The 23,290-nt window shown below is 41.9% G+C and overlaps 1 protein-coding gene across 1 annotated transcript in view; it reads right to left on the bottom strand.

Moving 5' to 3' along the window:
• GAS6 (growth arrest specific 6) overlaps window positions 1–23,290 on the bottom strand; it is a 41,816-nt gene that overhangs the window by 5,046 nt on the left and 13,480 nt on the right. Inside the window, exons 3-13 of the mRNA XM_068424546.1 lie at window positions 22,593–22,617; window positions 21,735–21,797; window positions 16,250–16,372; window positions 14,572–14,691; window positions 12,625–12,750; window positions 11,359–11,480; window positions 10,279–10,397; window positions 9,691–9,880; window positions 4,090–4,254; window positions 2,394–2,562; window positions 208–380 (exon numbers count right to left, since the gene is read on the bottom strand). Coding sequence (XP_068280647.1) covers window positions 208–380; window positions 2,394–2,562; window positions 4,090–4,254; window positions 9,691–9,880; window positions 10,279–10,397; window positions 11,359–11,480; window positions 12,625–12,750; window positions 14,572–14,691; window positions 16,250–16,372; window positions 21,735–21,797; window positions 22,593–22,617 — 1,395 coding nt within the window. The remainder of the gene's footprint in view (window positions 1–207; window positions 381–2,393; window positions 2,563–4,089; window positions 4,255–9,690; window positions 9,881–10,278; window positions 10,398–11,358; window positions 11,481–12,624; window positions 12,751–14,571; window positions 14,692–16,249; window positions 16,373–21,734; window positions 21,798–22,592; window positions 22,618–23,290) is intronic.

The following is a 23,290-nucleotide window of genomic DNA, read 5'->3' as shown; positions in this document are numbered from 1 at the left end:
ATTGCTCCCTAGCAGTGTTGTCTGACACATACCTGTACGAGGTAGAACTTTGGTGACAGTCAAGCACCTCAGGCCCAGACCATGTTCTGAACTTGTGGGTGCAAATAAACAGGCAGGCAGCAAACCTGACAACTGTTTTTTGAGAATGACTTTCAGTTCCCAGGAAACAGCAAGGACCCTTCTCTAGAAAAATGCTGAAGTCTGTACCTGTTGTTTCAGTTTTTTGGTGGAGTGATAGTCAATCAGAGATAGTGACAATGGGACAGATGCTTCTTCTGTAACCAGGGCAAACAGCACACCAGTATCTGTTGCCGGTTGAATTGCAGCATTTACTTCTATTTCCCAACTCATCTTGGTTTCGTTTCCAGAAGAGGGTTGCACTACAGAAAAAGAAATGTGTAGCATGACAAACATAGGACTAACAGGTCAAATGGGCAGGCTGTGCAATTTCTGCCTGGAGAAGAGGACAGATGGACGAGCATATAGAGGGACCACCACATTTCACAGAATCACAGAATGTTTAAGGGTTGGAAGGGACCTCTGGAGATCATCTAGTCCAACCCCCAAATGGTTCCTAATTTTATAAGCCCATTCACTGGGCCAGAGTATGCAAGTCAGACACCAACTGCCATGGCCTTGGAAGGTCACAGAGCAGAAGGGAGCCGGAAAAGGTCAGGGGTCTGCCTAAGGGATATGAATGAGTCAGTCATACTCAGCAAGTTTAGACAGAACTGGTTATTTTGAGTCAGACACTTGCCAGCAACAACTGAGAGAGTTAACCTCCACAGCACAGATTTTAAAACAGTGCTTTGCCTTAAACAAATCACAGCCTACTGCTGCATGTTACATTAAACCCAACACTTTCTTTCACTCAAAAAAAATTTCCAAAGCACCTGAACATAAAATCATAGAAGAAAATGGCATCAGTTTCCTCTTGTTACCTTCTGCATTCTGCTGCCTTTCAGAATGTCAAAGGAAAAGGTTAAGCTTTTTTATCACAAAGAGAGATTCAGATTCCCGTGGCTGTCTATCCAACACATTCAAAGAACTGCTCCAAGACAGGGCACCCAATTTTTGCATCGTTCTTGACTGTCCAAAGATCATTGAGGAATCTAAGTCCAAATCTGACATGTAGGAAACATTTCTATGAAAACCTGTGTTAAACTGAAAAAGGATATAAGCATACTACACTGATCACCTACCTAATAACTTCCTGGTCACCAACCTCTCAGAAGCATGGGATGTTTTATCTCACCTGCTGAACTCTGAATTAAACTTTCTGGCATCTTTCTTCCTGACCCAGTGCCTTTGTGATTTAAAAGGTGACGCTGGCTACAAAGAAAGATTTCAATACTGTTTCTGCAACGTCCCTACGTAGTAGTATTAGCTACGCTGGTTCACCACATCTGCAAATACAATAAGTAAGTTCTTTATAAAGCTGGCCGTTACAAAGCCAAAAAAAAAAAAAAGAGAATTATTGTTTGTAGAAGAAAGAATATAAAAATGCAGGTGCTGAGGCCTCATCTCTGCTGAGTGCTGTCACCTGCACTTCAGATGCTGCATTGTCTCTACTTTGCAGGTTTTGAACCTATGTGGTAAAGGAGATGTCAGACACCTGATACTCCCTAATTTACAATGGCACAGCAGAAAAATCCACACAATGATACACAGCAGGCTTCTGCAGAGGAGGACTTGCACACAAAACTGAAATAGCTGGTTGGCATTTGTATGGGTTTAAAAATACTGACAGTTGATCGCACACATAAACAAACAGAACAATCCAGAACAACAAAAAGGTGTCTTTCTGAGTGCTAAATTAGTATGGCCAAGTTTGGTTTGAAAGTTGTTATTACTGTATCTAGGCCAATTTCACTCAGCTTGTGCCAGGGATACACTTAGTGTGTTTGTCCTAAGTGTAACCAATACCACCCAATGATTAAAAGTGAATCTGATCTTGGACATTTTGCTAAAGACAATATTGATTTTCTGTCCATCACAAACTCAAGATACAGCACAGTGGCTTGCAGCTCTCCCACTTTACCAGAAAACAGCAGATAGTGCTGGAACCACCTACACTGCTGACAGAGAAATGTGAAGCCCCTAATGCTGAGGATGAGCTGGAGCCAGCCTGGAAGTGAAATGCATTACTCGAGCTACACAGAGAGAACCTAATCCATCCTGGTCGTATTCGTACTGGCTCTAACCATCGTACATAGGCCTTCTTTCGCTATGAACCACAAGCTTAGCTGTTACCTCTCCATCCACAGCTGCCAGTCTTTTCTGCATCGATCAACACTGAGTCTGGCATACATGTAAGTTTTAAACAGTTCATTAACCAAGTATGGTTAATGGCAAGACAACAAGTCAGAAATTTAAAAAAATAAAGTACTTACCGTAAGTAAGATTAAACACAGCAAAACCTCGGCCAGGATAGAAAGACCCTCGTCCTGCTATAGAAAAGCACTGCATCTTTTCATTCATCTTTATGGTCTCTTGGATAGTGGTGTCCTCCCCATTCAGCCAGTTCCATGCCCGCATGCAACCATCCAGCCGAGGGTTTATCTGGGAAGGTAAAGCAGTATCTCACACCTCAAAGTACTGTTCAGTGAAGAGTAACTGATTTTGGGTGCAGAGGAATACTGACTTATGATAGTTAATAGAAGAAATCATTTTGACATGTTATGCATGTGCAAACCAAGTGGTGGCAACCCCAATCCCGCAACCCTAAGCAAGTGGTCAGTATTCCCCAAGAAACTCCCCTGAGCTCAGCTTGTCTCCACGGGACAGACGGGCACTAGCTAATGCAGGTGTTGATTTGGTTGTATTGATTCTGTTAGCTCCTTCTACATGCTGCACATCATTAGTGCGATTTACTTCTAAAGCTCCGTAGCCAAAGCTTTGTAACTCCCGTAAATCTGCATTGGGAATGCTGGGGGTAACTTGAAGTTAAAAAAAACCAATCCTTCGTGTCATTGCAAACAACTTCATGACACACAAGATGTTGGACCTGATTCTGGTGTAAGTTGTGTTCTGGCTTAAGGGAGGGTTGCCTGAGCCACAAGACGGGCACACCACTGTACACACCTTGTTCCTTCCAGCTTCTAGTTATGTTATCCCGTACCAAATGTCAGCATTAAAATGTGAGACAGTATGTAAAGAGAAGGCTCCTTGCAAAGCGTCTAAATCAGCACCATTACCACCAATTAACTGAAGCAGAGAGAGAATTAAGTGTCTGAGACAGGAGAAAAACCTCAAGAGCTTTTGGCTCTCAATCCTGTACTCAGACCACACCTCGAGCTTAACATTTCAGACAAGCAGTGGCCCTGAATGACTTCTTGTGAGGAACAGGAGCCTTCCTCAGCTGCTGCACTCCCAGTCACAGAGCCACAAGCTCATCACCTCATTTAGAAATAAAGAGATGCCAATTTGGATTTCAAGATGCCAGCTCTGTGTGTGGTGGACATTCAAAACAGCTGGAGCAGCAGCTTTTCAGAAACACAGTAATCATCCAATCTCACCCAAAGAGTGCCTTAACTTTTATTTGTATGCCCTATCTACTTGAACTAGGAGAAAATAAAGAAAAATAAGCTTCTATTTTTCCTTGGGTCTTACTAAACTGAAACGTCAAAAGCAAGCAGCAAAACTGTGATACAATATACATGAAGCACAAACATCAGTCACAACACAAAAAGTGCCCCCAACGCTGTTTCCAGACCTAGTAGGCACAGTCGTACCCTCACACAGACGTGTGTCCACTGACCTCCTGGGGCCACTCATGGTCTCCAAGACAGCACAACCACCATTAATTCTGTCATGTGCTCCAGTTTTGCTGTGTCCTGATTCTGCAGGCCAAGGGTGGGATACATCTCACCCAAACTTACAAATCAAAAAATCAGGAGTCTCACCTTTGCTACTGCCTTAGGCTGCCTCTATAGTCAATGGAGAGAAAGCTGTATCCAGAAGGTGTTAATTCCACCTGTTTCAGGGCAGGCTGAACTGCTCTCAGGAAGGACCTACATTACCCCAGCAGAAGATGAAATCAAGCCCTTCAGGCATGCAAAACAACATAAGCAATCACGCTATACTTACCGGTAAAATAAGGTCCTTTGTTTTGAAAGGAATGCCTCCTACTGTCAAATTCAGCTGATACAGTCCTTTGTCTAGAGTAAACAGATCCCCTGAGACAGCGATTTTCATAACTGCATCTCTGTTGACCTTTATAATCAAACTTCTTTCAAGTTCTTCAACAGAGATCTGAAAAAGTAAAATTGTCAATAGAATAATTCAGGATAAAAATAACATAATATCTGCAGCCTCAACTAAAGGACAGACACCACTAGTGAAATCCCCAAGATGGAGACACATTTTCTGTCCCCAAGCATCTTTGTCTGCCTTTTAAGTTACATTCCACCTTGGTATGTAAATCTTTACTCTAGAAAGCAACCTGGGATTGCCCTAATGGCAAAGACAGCCCAGCTACTTCAAAACAGCTACACAAAAATATGAGTGGATTAACTACATGACATTTGTAGTTTGCTCTATGCAAAACATAAATGCAATAATGAGTTATTAATAAGAAACTTCCTATTGCAACTGCATGTGAAAGGAAAAGCTGTAACGACAGATCAGATGTCTTTTGTTGGACCAGTGAAAGATAATGCAGAAGCCTTCCAGCCATGCTAAGTCTAGTCTTTGAATACTGACCTCTGAAAAAAGAACAATAGAAGATGTCATATTTGAGAGGGTAATAAAAATATGTAATAGGCAATAATTTTTCCCTCAAAAGGTCTCTGCAAGTTTTACCTCCATGTCTCTGAAGAGCTTCTTCTAGGAAGGTTCTATCACCACTGAAATTTCAAATTCATAATTTTAATTATGACCAGGCTACACAGAGAAGCACTATAAAGCAGCCAGCCCTGCGGAGGGAGAGGAGGAGGTGAGGCACGAAGCTGACATGCAGCAAGCTGCTGAACAGCAGCACGGATTCTGCGCCTTGACCTGGGTCCTGCTACTAACTGGGCGTTCTGTGGCCATAGCAGAAGACAACCCCTTTCTTCCTGCAGAGAAGAAAGGAGTGCACCTCCTCTATTTCATTATCTTCAACATAGCACTCCTTCTTCCCACTCCACGACAGATACCCCACCTACCCACTCTTCATTCATATAGCTCTGTTCCCTGGGACACCCAGATGCTGCCTCTCCATCAGTGAGCCGCTGTATAGAACCAAATACCTATTTCAGTGGCTGTTTAGACTTGTCCTTCCCTCTCCCTGCCAGTAGGCCAGGTCATGAACATCTTTCTCTTTGCATTTTTAGAGTAGCTGCCCCAAAATTGTTTCCATCAGCCACGCTGAGCTCTCTCTCTGTGACTGTAATGTAAAGGATGACAGAGTTGAGCAGGTTTATTCCTGGACACAGCCTTTGGATTACAGTCTTCAGTAATAAAGATTAAGGGGATTTGATAGTTGAAAAGATTATTCACAGAATATCAAACTTTCTTCTTCTCCTCTGGATTCCAGTACAGTCTGGTTTATATTGCTAAAACACTGTTTACACCTGGTGTGTTGCTCCGTGCCATATCCTACAGGACATGAATTTACTTGTCTGAAGCTTACTTGTTTAAAGAGGCATCTACACCTCCCCACTGTGCTCCACGGAGACACACCAGCTAGTTTCAAACAGGCTTTTTTGGGCATTGGCAGGCTGTAAAGTCCACTCAGTGGGCGGGAACATTAGCCCACAGGTCCTGGCAGCCACAGCCCAGCTGGCTTAGCTACACTGTCTATCCAGCTAAAAACTCATTCGGGCGCCTCTACTCGGTGTCACGGCCACCGCCGCCCTAATGCACCGGGGTATGGAGTGCCACAAGGAGCTGGCACAGACCATCTCCCTGCTCCTAGCACGGATCACAGGCAGCCATGGAGCAAACGAGAAAGAATGGGGAAAAGCCTGCTGCAGCAATGCCCATGCTGTGCTTCCTCTGTGAAGAAATCCCACAACTTGCAGGGTGGCCAAAATTCAGGGCCTTCTGAAATTTTATTAGATTGTATAGAAAGTAATAACATAGAAATTTTAAAAAACTAGTCTGCTTCTGATCATTAATATAAACAAACCCAAATCAGTGGAAACTTCCATAGGAGAAGCGGTTAATCCCCATGGAAGCTCTTTACAAATTCCAGTTTAGGAAATTACATTCTGCCTACTTCACGCTGCCCTCCGGCAGTTTCAGCTGCGGTTCCTTATATTCAAAGCTTAATTGCTGGTTCACCACCACCACCTACAAACCAAATGGGGAAGCATTTCAGCAATTAGCAGGCTGCTCTAATTCCCTCCTTGCAACTAGCTGCCGCCTGCCATAGCGCTCGGGGACGATCGGGCAGGCAGTTCTCATAGCTAAGGCTTCTCATACGGTTAACCTTAAGGACAGTCAGCCTTGTGTTTCAGATTCACGCCCTGATAACTCGTAGCACAGAGCCGGGTGTCTGCTCTTTGCTGAAAAGCAAGTGGACAGCACTGAAAAAGGACGAGACTACTGGCAGCTGCAGGGTTAAAGCCAAATACAAATCTGCTTGCAATTGCTTAACCTTCAGTTCTGACATTTAACAGTGCAGGTAGGTTATTATTTTTGTTAACCATACTGTCCTCATGCCAGTACTAAACTAAACATTGAAAATAAGACAAAATGATGACTTTTTTTGGAAATACAAAACAAACAGAAGACAAGTGCATTCTCTACTATCATCAGTTCATACATGCCACTTCATCCAGCTGGATGACACACAAATAACTACATTAGAAGTTTTTCCTGAGGCTTGCTTGTTTGTGTTTTCAATGCTGGGAATGATAATTTAAAAATAGATTAGGAGGGATCAACATCAGAGAAAATACCTATGTAGAACTATTGGCCCGAAGTTTTGAAAATGCCTTCATATTTCCATAAAAGTATGCAACTTTTGCTCAAGAAACCAAAAAACATACACTGCTGGTGCTTTTTCTCATGTTTTGCTTTTAAATAGCTATTTTTTTTTATCTGCTGAAAGTTAAATAGTAAAATTACTTTTTTCTCACAACCCTGATAAAGTTCTCCCAAGTATCCAACTCCACTATTCTAGGTCTAACCAAAACTAAGGGCTTGATCCTGTGCACACTGAAGTCCAAGGTAAAGCTCCCAAACTGCATTTGAGTCTGGACTGTGACCTCTGAAGGTTGTTGGCGTTGTGCTTCATGGAAGGTCAGGTTGAAAAGTACACACAAGTCCACACTTAAAATGAAATGTGTGGCTACATGTTTTATAAAAGGAGACAGACAAAAAGGAATAACCCCTCCTCAACAGGATTTCCCAAATTAAAAACCATGCTGGACAGAGGAAATAGAAGAAATGAGGGAGGGGATAAAATGGAGGAACAGATTTATAGTTGTATCACTCAGCCATATAGATTAAATGGCATTTAGAAACGGGTGACACTGGATGATAAGCAGAAGAGAACACAGTACCTGCAGGGTGGAGGCAAGGGATAAGAAAGTAGAACAGAGAAAAGAGAAATCACCAGCACGCCAGCAACGCAAGCAGCATCCCAAGTCTTAGAAGTAAAAGTCAAGCATGAAGACTAAAGGCTCGTTCCTCCTGCTGCCATTCATCTGTGGGTAAATCCTTCTGCCTTTGGCCAGTATCAGGCACATTAACTTTGGGAGACAGTCACCAGAGCTATGGCGATCATCCTGCTCCAAGCAAGCACCTGTGTGCCAGCACTGCATGATGCTCTCTCCTCCGCTCGTGCCGTACTATATCTCTGGCCAGGCACGGGGTAGCACTGCTGGCTGCAGGGGCACCTCTGCCCCCACTTCGGCGTGGCTCCTGTCCACCTCTGCTGCACAGGGCAGCGACTGCTGTCACAGCACCCACAGCTCGGTCTGCACTGTCCCAAAAAGCCTTGGGGAAGAGTTTCCAGTGGATTTATACAACATCTAAAATACCGCACAAAGAGTGCGTTGGTGCAGCAACACAACCAGACAGTTTGTTGGCTATGCTGGTACCTGGGGATAAGACCCCTGACACTGCTGGCTGGCAGGAGACCAATAATTCTTGCCTAAAAATGACACTTACTTTTATCATACTGCCTTCTCTCCCTGCAGAAAGCAAACACAACCTTTGTTTACCCCCTAACTCCGATGTGTTTGAGCATTTTTGCATTACTTGAAGAAAGAAAATGCATTTCAGCTATCTCCCCCCAAACTAAGATGGGAAAGTTTGTAATTACTTCATAATGAGGTCTGGCACTTAATATGTATGTTACGCTCCTGTGTTAAATGGTTTAACTGGGTAATGACTGCTTTTTGTGACTCCCAAGTCACCCCAGTGGCACCAGCTCTGCTTTTCGTGTCTTCCATCACCATCCTCCCTGTGCAGGCAATTACAACTGCCATATTTCAAATTAACAGAACAAATCTTACAATAAATTTAGTAAGAACTGGCTTGAGGCTATTCCTACCTGTAAAGATACAGCATGTCATACATTTTATCTACAGCTTTGCTGAACCTCTACAGCTCTCCATTTGTAATCTAAAATTGTTTCAGTGACAGTAAAGGAACTGAATTAAACATCACCTCATCTGCTGGAAACATTACCAAATCTCAGTAGTTGACACTGAATGCACTCAAGGACTTCTTTATTTATGCATTAGAAACAAAATTTTTCCCACCTTGTTTTTTTCTTTAATGAATAATTATGAATTTTTTAATACTAAAAAATTTAAAGCAGAAAATTATTCAGTTACCATTATCTGTATTTTTCTCATATGCAAGTTAGCTGAGAACTTCCCACCCACTCCTCAAGAGACACATAAACTTAAAAGTCAAAAGATCTAATTAAGTAAGAAAAGTGAAAGAGGGGAAAAAAGCACAAGCAAGAAGATGCATATATACATTGCTAATCTAGTTTAGATCACACTACAGGATGCTTTTCTTGATCCTGCCACAAATAGTAACAGCAGGAGATGTTCTGAGAGCGCATCAAGAACATGAATCCTTGCAAGCTCCAAGATGCTGTGCTTCATCTCATGACATTGCTGGGATTATTTTATTAGTAGACAGAGATTCACTTAGTTTCTAATAGACCCCAATATCTTTACAAGGGAAATGGACTATTTTGTATATAAACAAGCCTGAGGAGTTTAAAAAAGGACTGTAGCATAAGATATTTGTCAAGGGCTCAGACAATCTGAGCCCTGTGATTAAAGAAACAAACAGACAAATAAACAAAACCAACCATGCACACCACAGCAAAACTTCCTTAAGAGAAGAGCTACTGAGTTCCTTCCTTCTTACTCCCTTCCAACCCTCACCCAGAAGGCATCTTCTCAAACTGACATGAAGTCATCTTCTCAAACTGACATGAAGCCATCTTAGCACTGCTGCATCCCAGAGGCACTGTGTCTTCTCTGGTCAGGCTAGCGTTGTACAAATTAGTGACCCAGCCTAGTTTACAATGGATATAAAGGACAATTAAATTTCTTAGGAAAAATACCCTATTCTCACCTTAGGATGTATAATGTACTGGTGTGCATTGAATGGATAGGTTGGAAAAGCATCTTCTCAAAAACACAAAGAATACACAAAGTGCAGCTGCACTTGGCAGAGCCCATCAGGAACAAGCCAAGAAAGGGTGAGATCTCAGCAGCGGTCTGGACTCACCGTTTGCCACATGCCATGGTTGATGAGTGGTCCGCTGCTGGTCACGCGGCCTATGCCGTTGTATTTCAGCTGCAGCTCAAGCCGTCCTTTGCGCAAAGCCAAGACTACCCATGTGCTGTCTTGACGGCCTCCAGCAAAGAAAAGGATACCTTCAGGATCAAAGGTTCTAAAGTCGAACTCAGCCACAAGTCTGACCGGCACAGGTGCCAAGAAATAAATTAGTTATGCAGAGTTCAAAAACCACAGAGTACTTTCCATACAGATAGCATCAATTCTAACAGTTATAAAGCTCCATGAAAACATACTAGCTTTTCATGCACTCCTGAAAGACTTTAGCTGTGAAGACAGATTTTAAAATAGCGTCAAGAATAAAGAATATGTTACTGGACTTCAGTAATTATCTTAGGAGCTCTGTGGTTAAGGCTGCCTTTCTCAATTACTAGTTTGGATAATGTTTCACCTTACAGGACTCCATAATCCAAACAAATAAGGATGATCATAGGAATAATTGTTATTGTAACGACTTAACTCCATTGCATGCGTTAAAGCCGGACAGTGCATTCGACTGTCATTCTAAATTGTCCTCACCTCGTCAGTTGTTTCCTTTTGAAACGCAGCCTGATAACAGGAGTGCCGCTGAACATCCTCCCCAGGTACAAGGATTTAATACTTTTTCCAACAGCAAAAGGCACACATGGTATTATATTCTATAATCAAAACACATTTTTGAGTGTTTATTCTCCTCACATAGCAGAAAGAGAATCAGAAAGTTTGCCTCCTCTACTTTTCTCATGTAGTTGCTATAGCAGGTTAGGGCACTTTAATGTTTACACTCTCAAAATACAGTTGTTTTGGTACTGAGAACATTTTCTCTTTCCTTCCCTCCTCCCTCCTATCTGCCTCAGAGGAGTGTTTTCTTGTTGCAAGATAAAATTATACTCATAAGGGTACAGCATAAGGTTTTATACTGCAGCATCGTGCCTGCAACAAAAGGTGTGCTAAGAATTTCCTGTTGGTTGGTTTCCGCAGAGGCAGCCTATGCCACTGAAGCCCATCCACCTCAAATGCCTGGAGGACAAAAGTGTCAAGTGCAAGTGCTGGTCTGTAACTTACACCATATGCCCTGAGACCTTTGCACCATCCTCAGAAAAGCTTGTGCTACCAGAGGTAACTCATAGCCAAACAGAGGGCTGGCAGGGCTACCGCTGGCATGCTCTTTTTGGAATGGGGACAGGAGGAGTCCGAGAAGAGAGACTTTCAGGTGAAAATTTCTTTTCAGGAGGGCTACTCTCCCTAGCTCACAAGACCTTGCCAACATGATTCCCTCCTGCTGCTAACTCACAGAATCACAGAATCAATCAGGTTGGAAGAGACCTCTGGGATCATCGAGTCCAACCATTGCCCTGACACCACCCTGTCAACTAGACCATGGCACTAAGTGCCATGTCCAGTCTTTTCTTAAACACCTCCAGAGATGGTGACTCCACCACCTCCCTGGGCAGCCCATTACAATGTCTAATGGCCCCTTCTGAGAAGAAATGCTTCCTAAAAGCAACCCACTCAGCTCAAATGGCTTTGGTCCAGAGCTTCATCAGTTTACATGCAATTCTTAATTGCAATGTAAAATAAAGGTCTGTTCTGCAGTTACGGCAATGAAGACTAACATACCTCACATGTGTTCATGTCCCGGGAAAGTTTTACTCCCCCTCTGCCATCGCAATGACAGGTATAACTCCCCGGCGAGTTGACACAGGTCTGTTCACAGAGCTTTTCTTCACATTCATTTATATCTACACAAAACCAGCAAAGAAGAGAGGAGAAAACAGCAATTGCATTTGTTTAAACATGAATCATCTGGGGGAAAAAACCATTGTCAGTGCTGTTTTGTAGCACCTTTCATTTGACTGTGCCCAAGTGCTCCGCAGCCAGTACTTACCTTATGCCACATCTTTACAGGAGGGAAGAGTTAGAATTAGCATCTGCACAAATCTGTTTTCACAGACAGATTCCAGCTGCCCAGCAAGTCAGTGGGAAGCCTGGAAGAAGAGCTCAATTCCTTGTCTGCTGGTTCAGAGCCCTGGGCTTTAACTTCTAGACAAGACTTCCTCCATTTAGGCCCCTTCTGCTATGCCTGTGCTGACTGGCTCCTGCTCCTTCAACTCAGGTTCAACTCAGGGACTGCTTGCTTCATTGCTACTCAGCAGCTGGATCCTCAACAGACAAGTAAAAGCTGAGTTTCTTATTCATTATTTTATTTTTTTGATTCAGCTTGTTTTTATCTGCTTTGCAAACAAATGGAGGAAAACAAATTGTGATGGCCCACAGGGATCTCTTCAGGCAGAGGTAAACACTTAGAGCCCAGTAGGGCAGGCTGGCGTGTGATTCAAGTCATTACATTAACTTAGAGAAAAGGCAGGGAACAATGCTAGTTTTGGAATACGTTCAAAACTTACTCCATTGAGAAAGCTTGCAGGCAGTGTAGCCAGCGGAACTGTGCATGGTTCCAATGCATATTAAGCTCCTAGTTCAGAGTAATACCACAAGACAGGTTTTGAAAGAACAACAGCTACTGCTCTGTAACTTTTCTTGTCCTACAAAGAGACAGCAACATGCACAGATGCTTCTGAGCTTCCACCAGATCTTGTACTTGTCATAAATTCAAGAAATCTCAGTACTCTGGCTTGTACAGCTTGATTCAAGTCATCAAAGATGACTGCAAACTCAGTGAACTCAAAGATGACTGCAAACTTGATGAACTCAAAAGTGACGACAAACTGCAAACTCACAACTAGAGAAAGGGAACAGAAGTCCAGTGTGTAAGCAAGACTTAAAAAAAAAAAATAGCTTTTACTGAAGCCTAAAATTAAACTTCTGTTTTTTTAGAGCTTTAAATCCTGTAATAAATGCTAACATGATGTTATTTCATTAGCTTACCCTGACAAGTCTTTCTCAAGTCATCATAATTGTAGCCTGCATCACAAACACATTCGTATGAGCTTATTAAATTTTTACAGTGAGCTTCTCCACAGACGTCTGTTGATGCCGTGCATTCATCTGTGTCTGCAAAACAAGCAGTTAAACAACACTACTTCAGATGAGTATAATCACTTCACTGTTCGCACACTGGAGTGGGCTCAGGGTCAAATGATCCCTCTATTATTTTGGTAACTGAAAAAACAGTGTCTTTAACAATCTACCTTTAGGGTTAGCTGTAAGAAGTGACCTCAGGCTTTCAAAACCAGCTGTTGTTTCTTTCTTTAAGCCATTAACCACTACTGGAAAAAACAATGCAAAGTGAGCCGGGAGAAGAACTGTAAAACAAAATAGCTCCCACAAAACCAAAAAACCCCACTCCATGCTGGGGGCTGAAACTGGGTTAAAAAGCAGCAATGAGGAAAAGCAGTATGATTTCTACCAAAACCAGAAGGAACACACAGCCTGTGAAGCATCACAGGTTTCTGTTCTCCTTCCTCAGACAAGCAAACTACCCTTTTTCACGCATTCACAAAAATGAGATCTAAATCTGCTGATCTGTAGTGGTAAAGGGGAACTGAGGCAGCCCAATTTGTCACAGAGAACAAGTCATGTCTGAGAGATGTTGTGGGCTTTCACCACGAAGGCAGGCAAAGGACTGGAACTGGAGGTTGATAAACAAACGTGTTTTTCTAACATGTTAACTAATACCCAGCAAAATCCTGGTGTTGCCAAAACATTTGCAGTATACTGAGAGTTTAATATTTACTTTTGCTTTCTAGCACATGTTAAAAGTACAACTACACGTTACACTTTGTGATTTTCCCATGTGTGGGTGAACTCACGCTACATTCACAGTGCTCTAGTAGACAGTACTAGGGTATTATACAAATATACATACATACAAAACCAAATGTAACTGTGAGCCCACTCGCTGTCCACCTGTCCATGCCAACTGCCACCAGAAGACAATTCCAAAGGGAAGTTGGCTCTTCTAAGTGGCTGCACCCATTAGGAAGGGATACTGTGTAATTTATACAGTCAGCGCTTTAAACGGTGGAAGTGACACAGAAATAAAATCCTGCTCTTTGTCTTTTTGCTGAGAGCATTAATATGTTGTTCAGATCAGGCATGCAAACTGTTTAGAAATACGCTGTCACAGCCATCTGTAAGAGGTATATACACAGACTTGCCTGTTTTTTCATGAGATACACATAACTTTAACAGCCACCCGTGATCATTAATGAGTCTGTCTCAGCATGCAGGTTCATAACACTTCTAAAATCTCAGTTGCTTAAGTTTTGGTTATGTAAATTCATTCCACAGTTTCAATTAGATACTTCAGATGCTTCACTTTCTGTTCTCAGCTACTATGTGAAACAGTTGCCAACCTTCACTGGGGCCTTTCGACAGCTATTAATATTCAGTTGCAATGAATTTATCCATCCATATCTATCCAAATTCATTAGCTGCTTCACATATCCAAATATCAACAAATAAATTAAAATAAGAAACGCACGAAAGAAAAACAAACAGCTCATACACTACAACACCGTGAGCCTGGAAAGAATCACAACAACGCATCTGGCCAGCCCTTCCTCCTCTCAATGTCAGGCTATGACAACTGATCAGCTAAGCCAATTTAGCACAATCCAAACCACAAATCCTCTGTGAATCACGCCTGTGTTAGGATACTGGAGAGCAGCACGGTGCGACCGCTGACAAGCCCAGGCATGTAGTGCTGGCTGGAGCACCCAGTACAACCTCAGCAAAGCCCAGCTAACAGGAGCTACCAGCAAGTCCCTGCTGAGTAGACATGGGCTGCTCAGTGTAACCCAGCTCTCTGAAATAGAGTCACAAGTCACTAGGCATCTGCTGAAGCAAACTGAGAGGCCCAGCAAAGCTTACCTTCACATGTTTTGCTGTCTTTAAGAGCGTAACCACTGTAGCATGAGCAATGGTAGCTGCCTAGATTGTTGAGACAGAGCTGGTTACAGCCACCATTCTGCACTCTGCATTCATCAATATCTACATCAAAAGAAAGTGTTACAGTCAGCTTTTCACCTCTGTAAATAATCTGGAGGGTGAGAGTAGGACAGGAAGGAGAAAGACCAAACAAGAAACACTATGACAGCTGCAACACAATGATTACAAAAAGCACAAAGATTTCATTCAAACACTTCAAGTACGTTAGCTCAAGTTCATTAAATAAAAAAAACACAGAGAAGAAACTGTAACTGAGTATCTCCTTCACAGTTCTGAGAATGCAGAAGAGTATCTTTAGTCACTGTGGAGGTGAAAAAGTTTGTTTGCAGAAGCAAACTGATTATAACTATATTTTATATCATAACTAACTTTTAAAATTATACTATGACCAGTAGGTTCAGGATGAAAGACGTAAATAAAACAAGAATATATCCTTACTACTACAGAATTCATAAGAACATCATAAAAAGTTTTAAGTTCACAGCTATTGAGCACTGTGAGCTGAAGGGTGCTCCACTGAAGTGAGCAGCCAAAGCCTATTACATTCAGTCAAGCCTGGATTTCACTCTTGATGTGTCCCACCTGCTCATTATGTCCTGCTTGTATAGGGGACTCCAGAGTTAGCTGATGGGCAGAACAGCACATTTCATGGCATTTTACAAGAAAAAGAGGGGATATGCTTCAGCTGATCAGTTGCTGAGCTCTCAAAGCTGATTGTATACTCATCAGATAACTGTCTCAAATGCTTAAATAAGCTGCTTGTGAGTGATCGTACAATCTCCATACAATATTTACATCAGAAGGAGAGGCTTTGGATCTCCTGCTGTCTTGGTTGCCACGGTTCTGGACTGGCTGAATGAGATTTTTGGCAATTACTTAATACTGGCAGGCAGAAAAGCAGTGGCTCTGAGAGCAAGCCTTGCAGGCAGAAATAAAAATAAGAAACCAGAAAACACGAGGAGGGAAGATAACATCACTATTTCATAAAGGAACAGAGAAAGCCCTCCTGGGGCCTGGAATTTCTTGCACAAATAATTTCTGCCTGAATATTGTCTTTGGAGTTGGTGGAAATACACAGTGGGATGTTAAGTGGATGTGGAACAAGATCCTACTAGTAAGGAGGCTTTAACAGACTAATTTCATCAGCTGGTGCCTCATCAGAGTCAGACCCCAGCTTGCCTGCTCAAAGTCACTGTTCCCATTGCAGGGGTGCTAGAAAGGGAGATGGGCCAGCTTCTCTGGCTCTGCAGACTATGATCTGCTACTTCAGGGTTCGCAGCAGCAGTTGGGGCAGTTCTGCTTGAAAAGCCACTACAAGTCTATTTCTGCTGCCCCTTTCAGAGGGTTGGGATGGAAAGTTGGAGCATAATTTCTTGGATTACCTTGCCAAGACCAAGCTGAGATCCATTAAAGTAATAGAAAAATGTTGGCGTGAAAGAGTTACCTGATTCACAGAAGGGTAAAAACACAAGCAGTGTGTAACCCAGGTTCAATTCTGTGACTTTTGAATTGTGCAGCACAGTATCAGTGACCATTTGAGAATATAGCAAAACCCAATACATCTTTGTCACAGGCATGAAAGATAACAAAACCCAATTACCTTTTTCACATGTTTTTCCCTGCCATCCGTGCTTGCATTCACAATAGAAGTCCCCCTTGAGGTCTTCACATTTGACGGTCCCTTCTTTGTGACAAGGATTGGGAGAACACTGGTTTGGCAAATCTGATTTATGTAAGGAATAAACAAAACAAAACAATACATTGAAGTCACTGACAAACAGGTGTTTCACTGTCATTAATAGTCAAGAAGCTTGAACAGTAATGGTTCAAGTATCAGAACACTATCAGAAATACTCACACCTACCAACACTGGAAGCTAATTCTTGGTGCTCACATGCCAAACAAGCTGTGCCAAGAATTTTGCAGAGCACATGCAATGGAATTCATTTCATTGCAAAAGGGAGTGAGCTACCCCCATATCTGAAGGGCACATCCTGAAAGAAACAAATCAAAGTAGCTCATTTTTAAGAAAGTTAATTCTACTCTCCCTAGTTTTGGAGAAAATAGAAAGCAGGTAGCAACTAAAGTACTCTTTTCAGTTACTTTTGGTAGTTCAGCTGAAGATCTTACCAGGGCTGATAGATTTGTTGCTAGCAAAGGTTTATATCTGAAATTTTTGTCAGAGCTGTCCAACTTAGGCTTTTCTATTACACAGAATGAGAAAAAAGAAATACCAATGTGTTAACAGCATAAGGATAGCAAACCACTAATCCAGTTTACAGACAGCACAATGTTCCTATGGGGCCAACACAGAGTAAAGTCTGTCGCTGACTTCTAAGCCAAGCCCCAATAGCTGGCAATGGATTTTCTCCATAGGAAAGTAGCAAGAGGGTAGTCACCATACTTTGGGGAGGACTAGAGGAACAAATATCGAACTATCATGTAACTGCTCAACGAATGGAAGTCACCTGTCCAAATTCACCTACCCATTTATCTGCAAAACACCCAGAGAAAGTGCTTTGCAGAGATAGCTAAAGGAAGGATGAGAGAATACCCTTGTCCCCACAAAAAATGAGTTGGTAGCTATCATGTAGTAGTAACCTGTTACACAAGTTTTCTAGATTAGTGATCTTCAAAAAACACAAATGTGTTAACTGTTTCCACAACCTAAACCAGAAGGAGCAGTGCAAAAGCTCATTCTGTAGACATCAAAGCTCACCTAGCCAGAGGGCCTTTCTGTTTACATATCCTGTCCCAGCAGTGGGAGACAGGGCACTTCTGCAGACCTTCTACTATTGGGTGAACTTGAGTCACGGTCCAGTCTGACATGGATCCCACCTTCTAAAGAGAACATTTGAAGCTGACCAGAGCCATAGCAAACCTGAACAAATGTGTATTCACGATGGGACTGACCTTCTACACTGGAGCAGTTAAACGGTCAGTCCCACCATTCTCTGTGCTCATCAGCATGTGGAATGCTTTGGAAAAGGAAGTCCTATGACATGAAGGCGTGATGTCCAGGCTTCTCTTCTGATGAACATATGTGGCAGTTTCTTGTGCCTGACCAGTGGTTCCCCAGCGAGAGGGTGGCACAGCTACAAAGCAATGATTCTGCCCAGTCCTTTTGGTGCATGATACAGGAACTGCTGCAGCTAGCAGTCTTTAAAGAACTACTACCATTAACTACTACCATTGCACACTGTACAATGTAAAAGTTTTCACCACTCCTTTCTCTGTCGGGTATTTAATTGAGCTTTGGCCATAAGGACTGTCTAGAGTAAGTTCAACAACTATGACAAACATACTTGTCCACTATGCATATATTTATAATGAAGACTCCACTGTTCTGAAGAGGACTAACAGATGCCAGAAATCACCAGCTGATTGGCAATGGCTGTCATTAAATATAGTGGGCTGAATCAATCGGGACAAAATAGATAAAGTGAAGAAAGGAGCTCTATGAAAGGTCATAAAGGATCAGTGATCTCCGCAACTGAAAGAATTTGTATTTCTAGTTGTGATTTCATCCACCTCTATCAAAATACAGCCCAAACATATTGGTTCCAGGCAGTGTCTCACCTTCCTCCTCTGTAACCAACACAGATTCAGCCTCTAGCTAGGGCAATGCCGTTGAGAAGATAAGCATTTACCCTGAGCCTCAGCAAGATGTCCCGTCATGGACATGGGAGGAGACAGCCAGAGGGCTGATCAGGAATGGAGTGTGACTTGGCCAAAGAAACACTGATTTTCAGTATTTCACCTTGATACTCAGAAGCTAGTGCCTGGGAAAACTCTGCAGGAAAATCCTAAGAGCCTCACAGAAATAACCATCCACTCACCACAAACAAAGCCGAATTATCTTTCTCCCTCACCCCTCCAGCTGTGCAGAGCTGGGGCAAAGCCACAGCCAAGGTAGAGGCCAGGTCACACAAAAGAAAACACAGCCACACAGGCTGTCTGAACATCCACCTGCCAGAATACTGTCCGATAAACCACTGCCCAGTTGACACACAGCTGGAGGTGGAGGTGTCGGGGAAGGAGAGGCCAGGTTAAGGCAGAGACGAGCCACGACAGAGCAGCTCTGATCAGCATGTTTCTTTTCCTAGGCAGACCAGAATTTGTATACAGTAAACAGAATGGTTTAGGTATAGTAAGCCAAGTCTGTTTTTTTGAAGCAGCACAAACTAAGCCTCCCAGACATGGCAATGTTTTCAAAGTCACTTGATAAGCAAAACAAGTCAACAGAGTAACACATGACTTATCTGGTGTATCCTCAAGCTTCTGATTCTCTCCCTCAAAATGGATTCTGATGTGCCTTGCAGAGCCGGATGGCAATAACGCTGCCCAGCAGAATACTACCTTATCGCAACACACGATAAATGGCAGGAACAACCACGGACCTCTTATTGTGAGAGTCTGAGAACATGAGACACAGCTTTACACTTTCCTAGTTGTTTCACAGCTGTGTAATTCTGCCAGCTTCGTGGAAGGTGCTCCTGATTTAAACCATTTCAAGACAAAAAGGAGCTTTTGTTTCCATTCATTTACATGACAGATTTTAGTAAAGGTATTAAAGGTATTAAAAGTAAGGAAGAGCATGACCTTTTTGTGTCTTTGAGCTATGTCTGATAGCACATATGTGGCTGATAAATGCAGCCAAGAGTAGAACTACCAGTTCCATTTTTGAAGTCAGTATGGAAACAAGACTTTACCTAAGTACACTGACTGCTCCTTCCAGTTCATTACTTTGTACTGTGAATTTATTTTTTGATATTCACAAAACGGTGCAAATAAAAAATACATTGGGAAAATGTTAGGTTGTGAAAATTATGACACTCACTATTAAAAAGCAGACGCACATGACCTAACAAAAATCCCATTGTTTTTTTTAAGGCCACATGCAACTTCTTCCAAAAAAAAACACTGTACAGTTTTCCAAACTCTTTCAGAACCAAATCCCTAATTCCTAGCTGACCTACAGTATCTCTTTTAGAAAAAGACCCAGATCTGCAGGTTGAAGTACATGTATCTATGTATAAGGCAAGCACCCATCCGCAAAGCAATTGTCTTAAATTCTCATTGCAGTCAGTGGAGATCTAGTCAGTACAAAAAACAGAGTCCGTAGAGTGATTTAGCTCTCCCCAGCACAGACACAGTTTGGTCAGGGGAATCCCTCTAGAACCACTGACTGCAGATTAACTCTCTGCTGACTGTCATGGGAATACTGCTCATGTAGGCACCTATGCTGGAAACACCTGCATCTACCTCTCTGAATCCGGAGCTGAATCCTACCTGCAACCCTGATCTAAAGATCTTCTGAAACTGACAGTCCTCAAATACTCTGCTAAGCTGTCTCATCACTGTCACAGTTAAAATCTGTACTTTATTTCTAGTATAAACTAGTCTAGTTAATCACCCTCCAGCCCATAGGTTGTGCAACACCTTTGTATGCCAGATTAAAAGAGCCTTCCACTACCTTGTTCTGAGAGGAGAAAGACTATTAAGAAACAAAATTTAAATGTGTCTTGCAGGCACAACCCCACAGAGCTACATAGCCTTTTGGCAGCATCTGTGAAAATTAAAGAGGCACACTGGAATTGGCCAAGCACAAAGCCTGTCATTCTTCCAAGCGCGTTTCAGGCTCCTTCTCCGTTACCTCTCATGTGAATTGGCAACAGCTGGCTAAAACTCAGCCATTTAAAAATATTTTAATATTTGAATGGGGGAAAATATTATCTTTTTTTTCCAAACCACTGCATTCGCAATGGGCAAAAATCCCTAAAAACAATTATTCAATAGCTTTTATTTTTTCAGATTTTTTTCATCACTACCCTTTAGACTTGCATTTCTAAAACACTATTAGTTGTTTGGGACAATTGTTTCCAGTTGATACCACCATTTTCAGCAGGAACTCCCACCTCTTTGCCCTGCCACACACGTGAGCAAAAGGAAGCACTCAGCCTCATGTCCCACTATGAACTAGCTGGCATACCACAGCCAACACGGGTACCACAAGTCTGAGAATTCCCAGTTCAGAGGACTCTAACATCCGCAAATTATGCTGCTCCATTTTATGAGGGCAGGTCTTGACATACCACTTATTAACCTTGGAATTCACTCTTCAAAAACAGTTGCTGTAATGCAGTTTATAAACACGAAAGCTCAACTAAATCCTGATCCTGCTTTTGTAGCACTGGTATGAACACAGGACTAATCAAACTTGATCACAGTAAGAGACTGAACCACAGGGGTAAAAATGAAAATAAATATACACACATGTGATTTTCTCCCCATTTGAACTGATTTGCTCCCAGAACATATTCAGAATATTTATGCAGCTTTATATCTTTAGCACTGCTAAGCTTCAAGAGGGAACTGGGAAGGTATTAGAAGAGTTAATCACAGAATCACAGAATCACAGAATGGTTAGGGTTGGAAGGGACCTGTGGAGATCATCTAGTCCAACGCCCTGCCAAAGCAGGTTTCCCTAGAGCATGTTCTAAATTCTGATCTCTGGTTTTAGTGATGAACAAATACCCCTTCCCCTTCTACACTGATATTGGGTTGACTTCCAAATTGATTTACATTTTTAAAGGTCACAATATTTAAACTACAGTCACGCGATGTGTGAAACTGGTCTCCTTAATGTAAAGAAGTCCGACACAAGCCTGGGTTTGACTATGAGCTTTTTTTAAGGTTCCTTAATAGGAGCAAGCCAAAGTTAGCATTCAAGAAAAAAAGAAAATTAAAGGCCAAAGATAGTGTACAACATTCTGGTAAATCCTAATTTTTGTCCCTCTTGCTTCTCACATTATTCAGACCGTGGGAAACTGGTGGCAAAGAAACGTCTTGCATCATAAAATACCAAAGCACTGAAAGATGACAGCGAGATGGCAATAGGTTATAAAAGGGAAAAGGCCTTGTTTTGTTGCTCAGGTAGGACAAGTGATACAGAGTCTCAAGCCTAAAGAATAGGATGGCCAGTACTAAAATACTATAAAAAATTGGGATGGCTGAGCAGGTTCTACTCCTTCAGGTAACATGAGAGAACATTTAACTACAATATACAAAACAAAAATGCTTACTATGAACGCATGTAAGGAAATCTGGACTTCTTGTATACGGTGACCCATATTTCTGAATACAAGCTGAAGAACAGAAAATTAAATTGTTATTATTGTAATGATGACATGGCAGCAGTTCAAAGCATGTAAAATCATACCTGGCCTGCTGATTCATTAAGCAAGGATTTGGAAGGTGCATGCAAAATCTATGCAATATTATAATCTCCCAGATGCCTTAAAATTCTTAAGTGCATCAAAATTTTTTAGCTCTGATGTACAGTAGAGTTATAAGCCATCTGAAGAGGATGATCACTTTACCAGATGCTACTATGATTCTAAAAGCATGTTAGTAGCTACTCAAATTTGACCTACTAAATATCTTTTAAAAAATCTAAAACGCACATGGAGTTTTCTAGAACCGTTGGCATTTGTGATCTTAAGTACTACATATTAAAAACAAATAGAAAACAATGATGCCATGACTTTGATACAGTCAATAGACTAAGCCAGTGGATCAATCAATAAAGACACTTTTATTTTTTTAATAAGGAAATTAGTTAATAGCTAAGTTAATTAAGAAGGGAAAAAGATAGAAGACTTGAAATTATTTACGAATGCTGCAAGCTCCAGATATAAATGCAACACCAACATTTTAACATGCAGAAAACACATAAAGGATCTCTGTATGTAAATCTATAGATAAGTAAAAAACAAAATCACATAAGCAATGTACAGTCTATCTTAAAAGTTAGAAATGCATGTTTACTGCAAGCAGATTTCCACCACTTCCCTTAGCAGAGACTTCAGCTGTGACAAGCTCCAGTGTTAGGCCCCACATACCAGCACTGCGACAAAGTGAAAGTAAAAGCTGCAACTCACCCAAGTATTTCGGGTAAAAATATTCCTGTAGGAGGAAGGAAAAAAAAAAAGAAAAGCAAAGATTTATTGAATAATATTTGCTTCTATTGTCACACTATTTAAAGGCTGCTCTTAGTTTGGTGGTCTTGCACAGCAGTGGTTTAACAAGGTCCAAACACAAACATCCTCATTTATTTTTATTTGGAGCCAGAAGCAGCACAGTATCACACATGCATTTTTGTCTTTTGAAGAATTAAGAAACATTAGCTCCAGTCTCATGGTAATTTTTGACAACAGTTGACCTAGTAAGTGGCAGTGACTGAGCATGAAACCACCTACCCGCTATCCAAGAGGTAAAGGTGCTGATGGTGACATGATGTAGGGGAAGAAAGAGGAATCTAGGGACAAAACCTCAGAGGGAATGTACAGAAACATTTAGTCACCCAGTGTCTCCTTGGAGGCCCTCTGCTGATGCAGGACACAGGCAGCACCCTAACAACATAACCACTAAAATAAAAGGATACCTTTGGTCTTACAACAACGAGCACCCTACAGCTTACCAGCACCCATTGCCATACCACCCACTCCATCACATCATGGATACTGCCCACTCAAAGAAGGGAATGCTGAAAGTTTGCAAGTGTGGGGAAAATTGACTTTCATTGACCTAAAACTGGACTGCAAAAGGCATTCCCACTGCTCTCATGGTACACGCGTTA

Source organism: Nyctibius grandis, chromosome 2, assembly GCF_013368605.1.
Source record: "Nyctibius grandis isolate bNycGra1 chromosome 2, bNycGra1.pri, whole genome shotgun sequence".
Lineage (NCBI taxonomy): Eukaryota > Metazoa > Chordata > Aves > Nyctibiiformes > Nyctibiidae > Nyctibius > Nyctibius grandis.
This window is presented reverse-complemented; position numbering and strand designations above follow the sequence as displayed.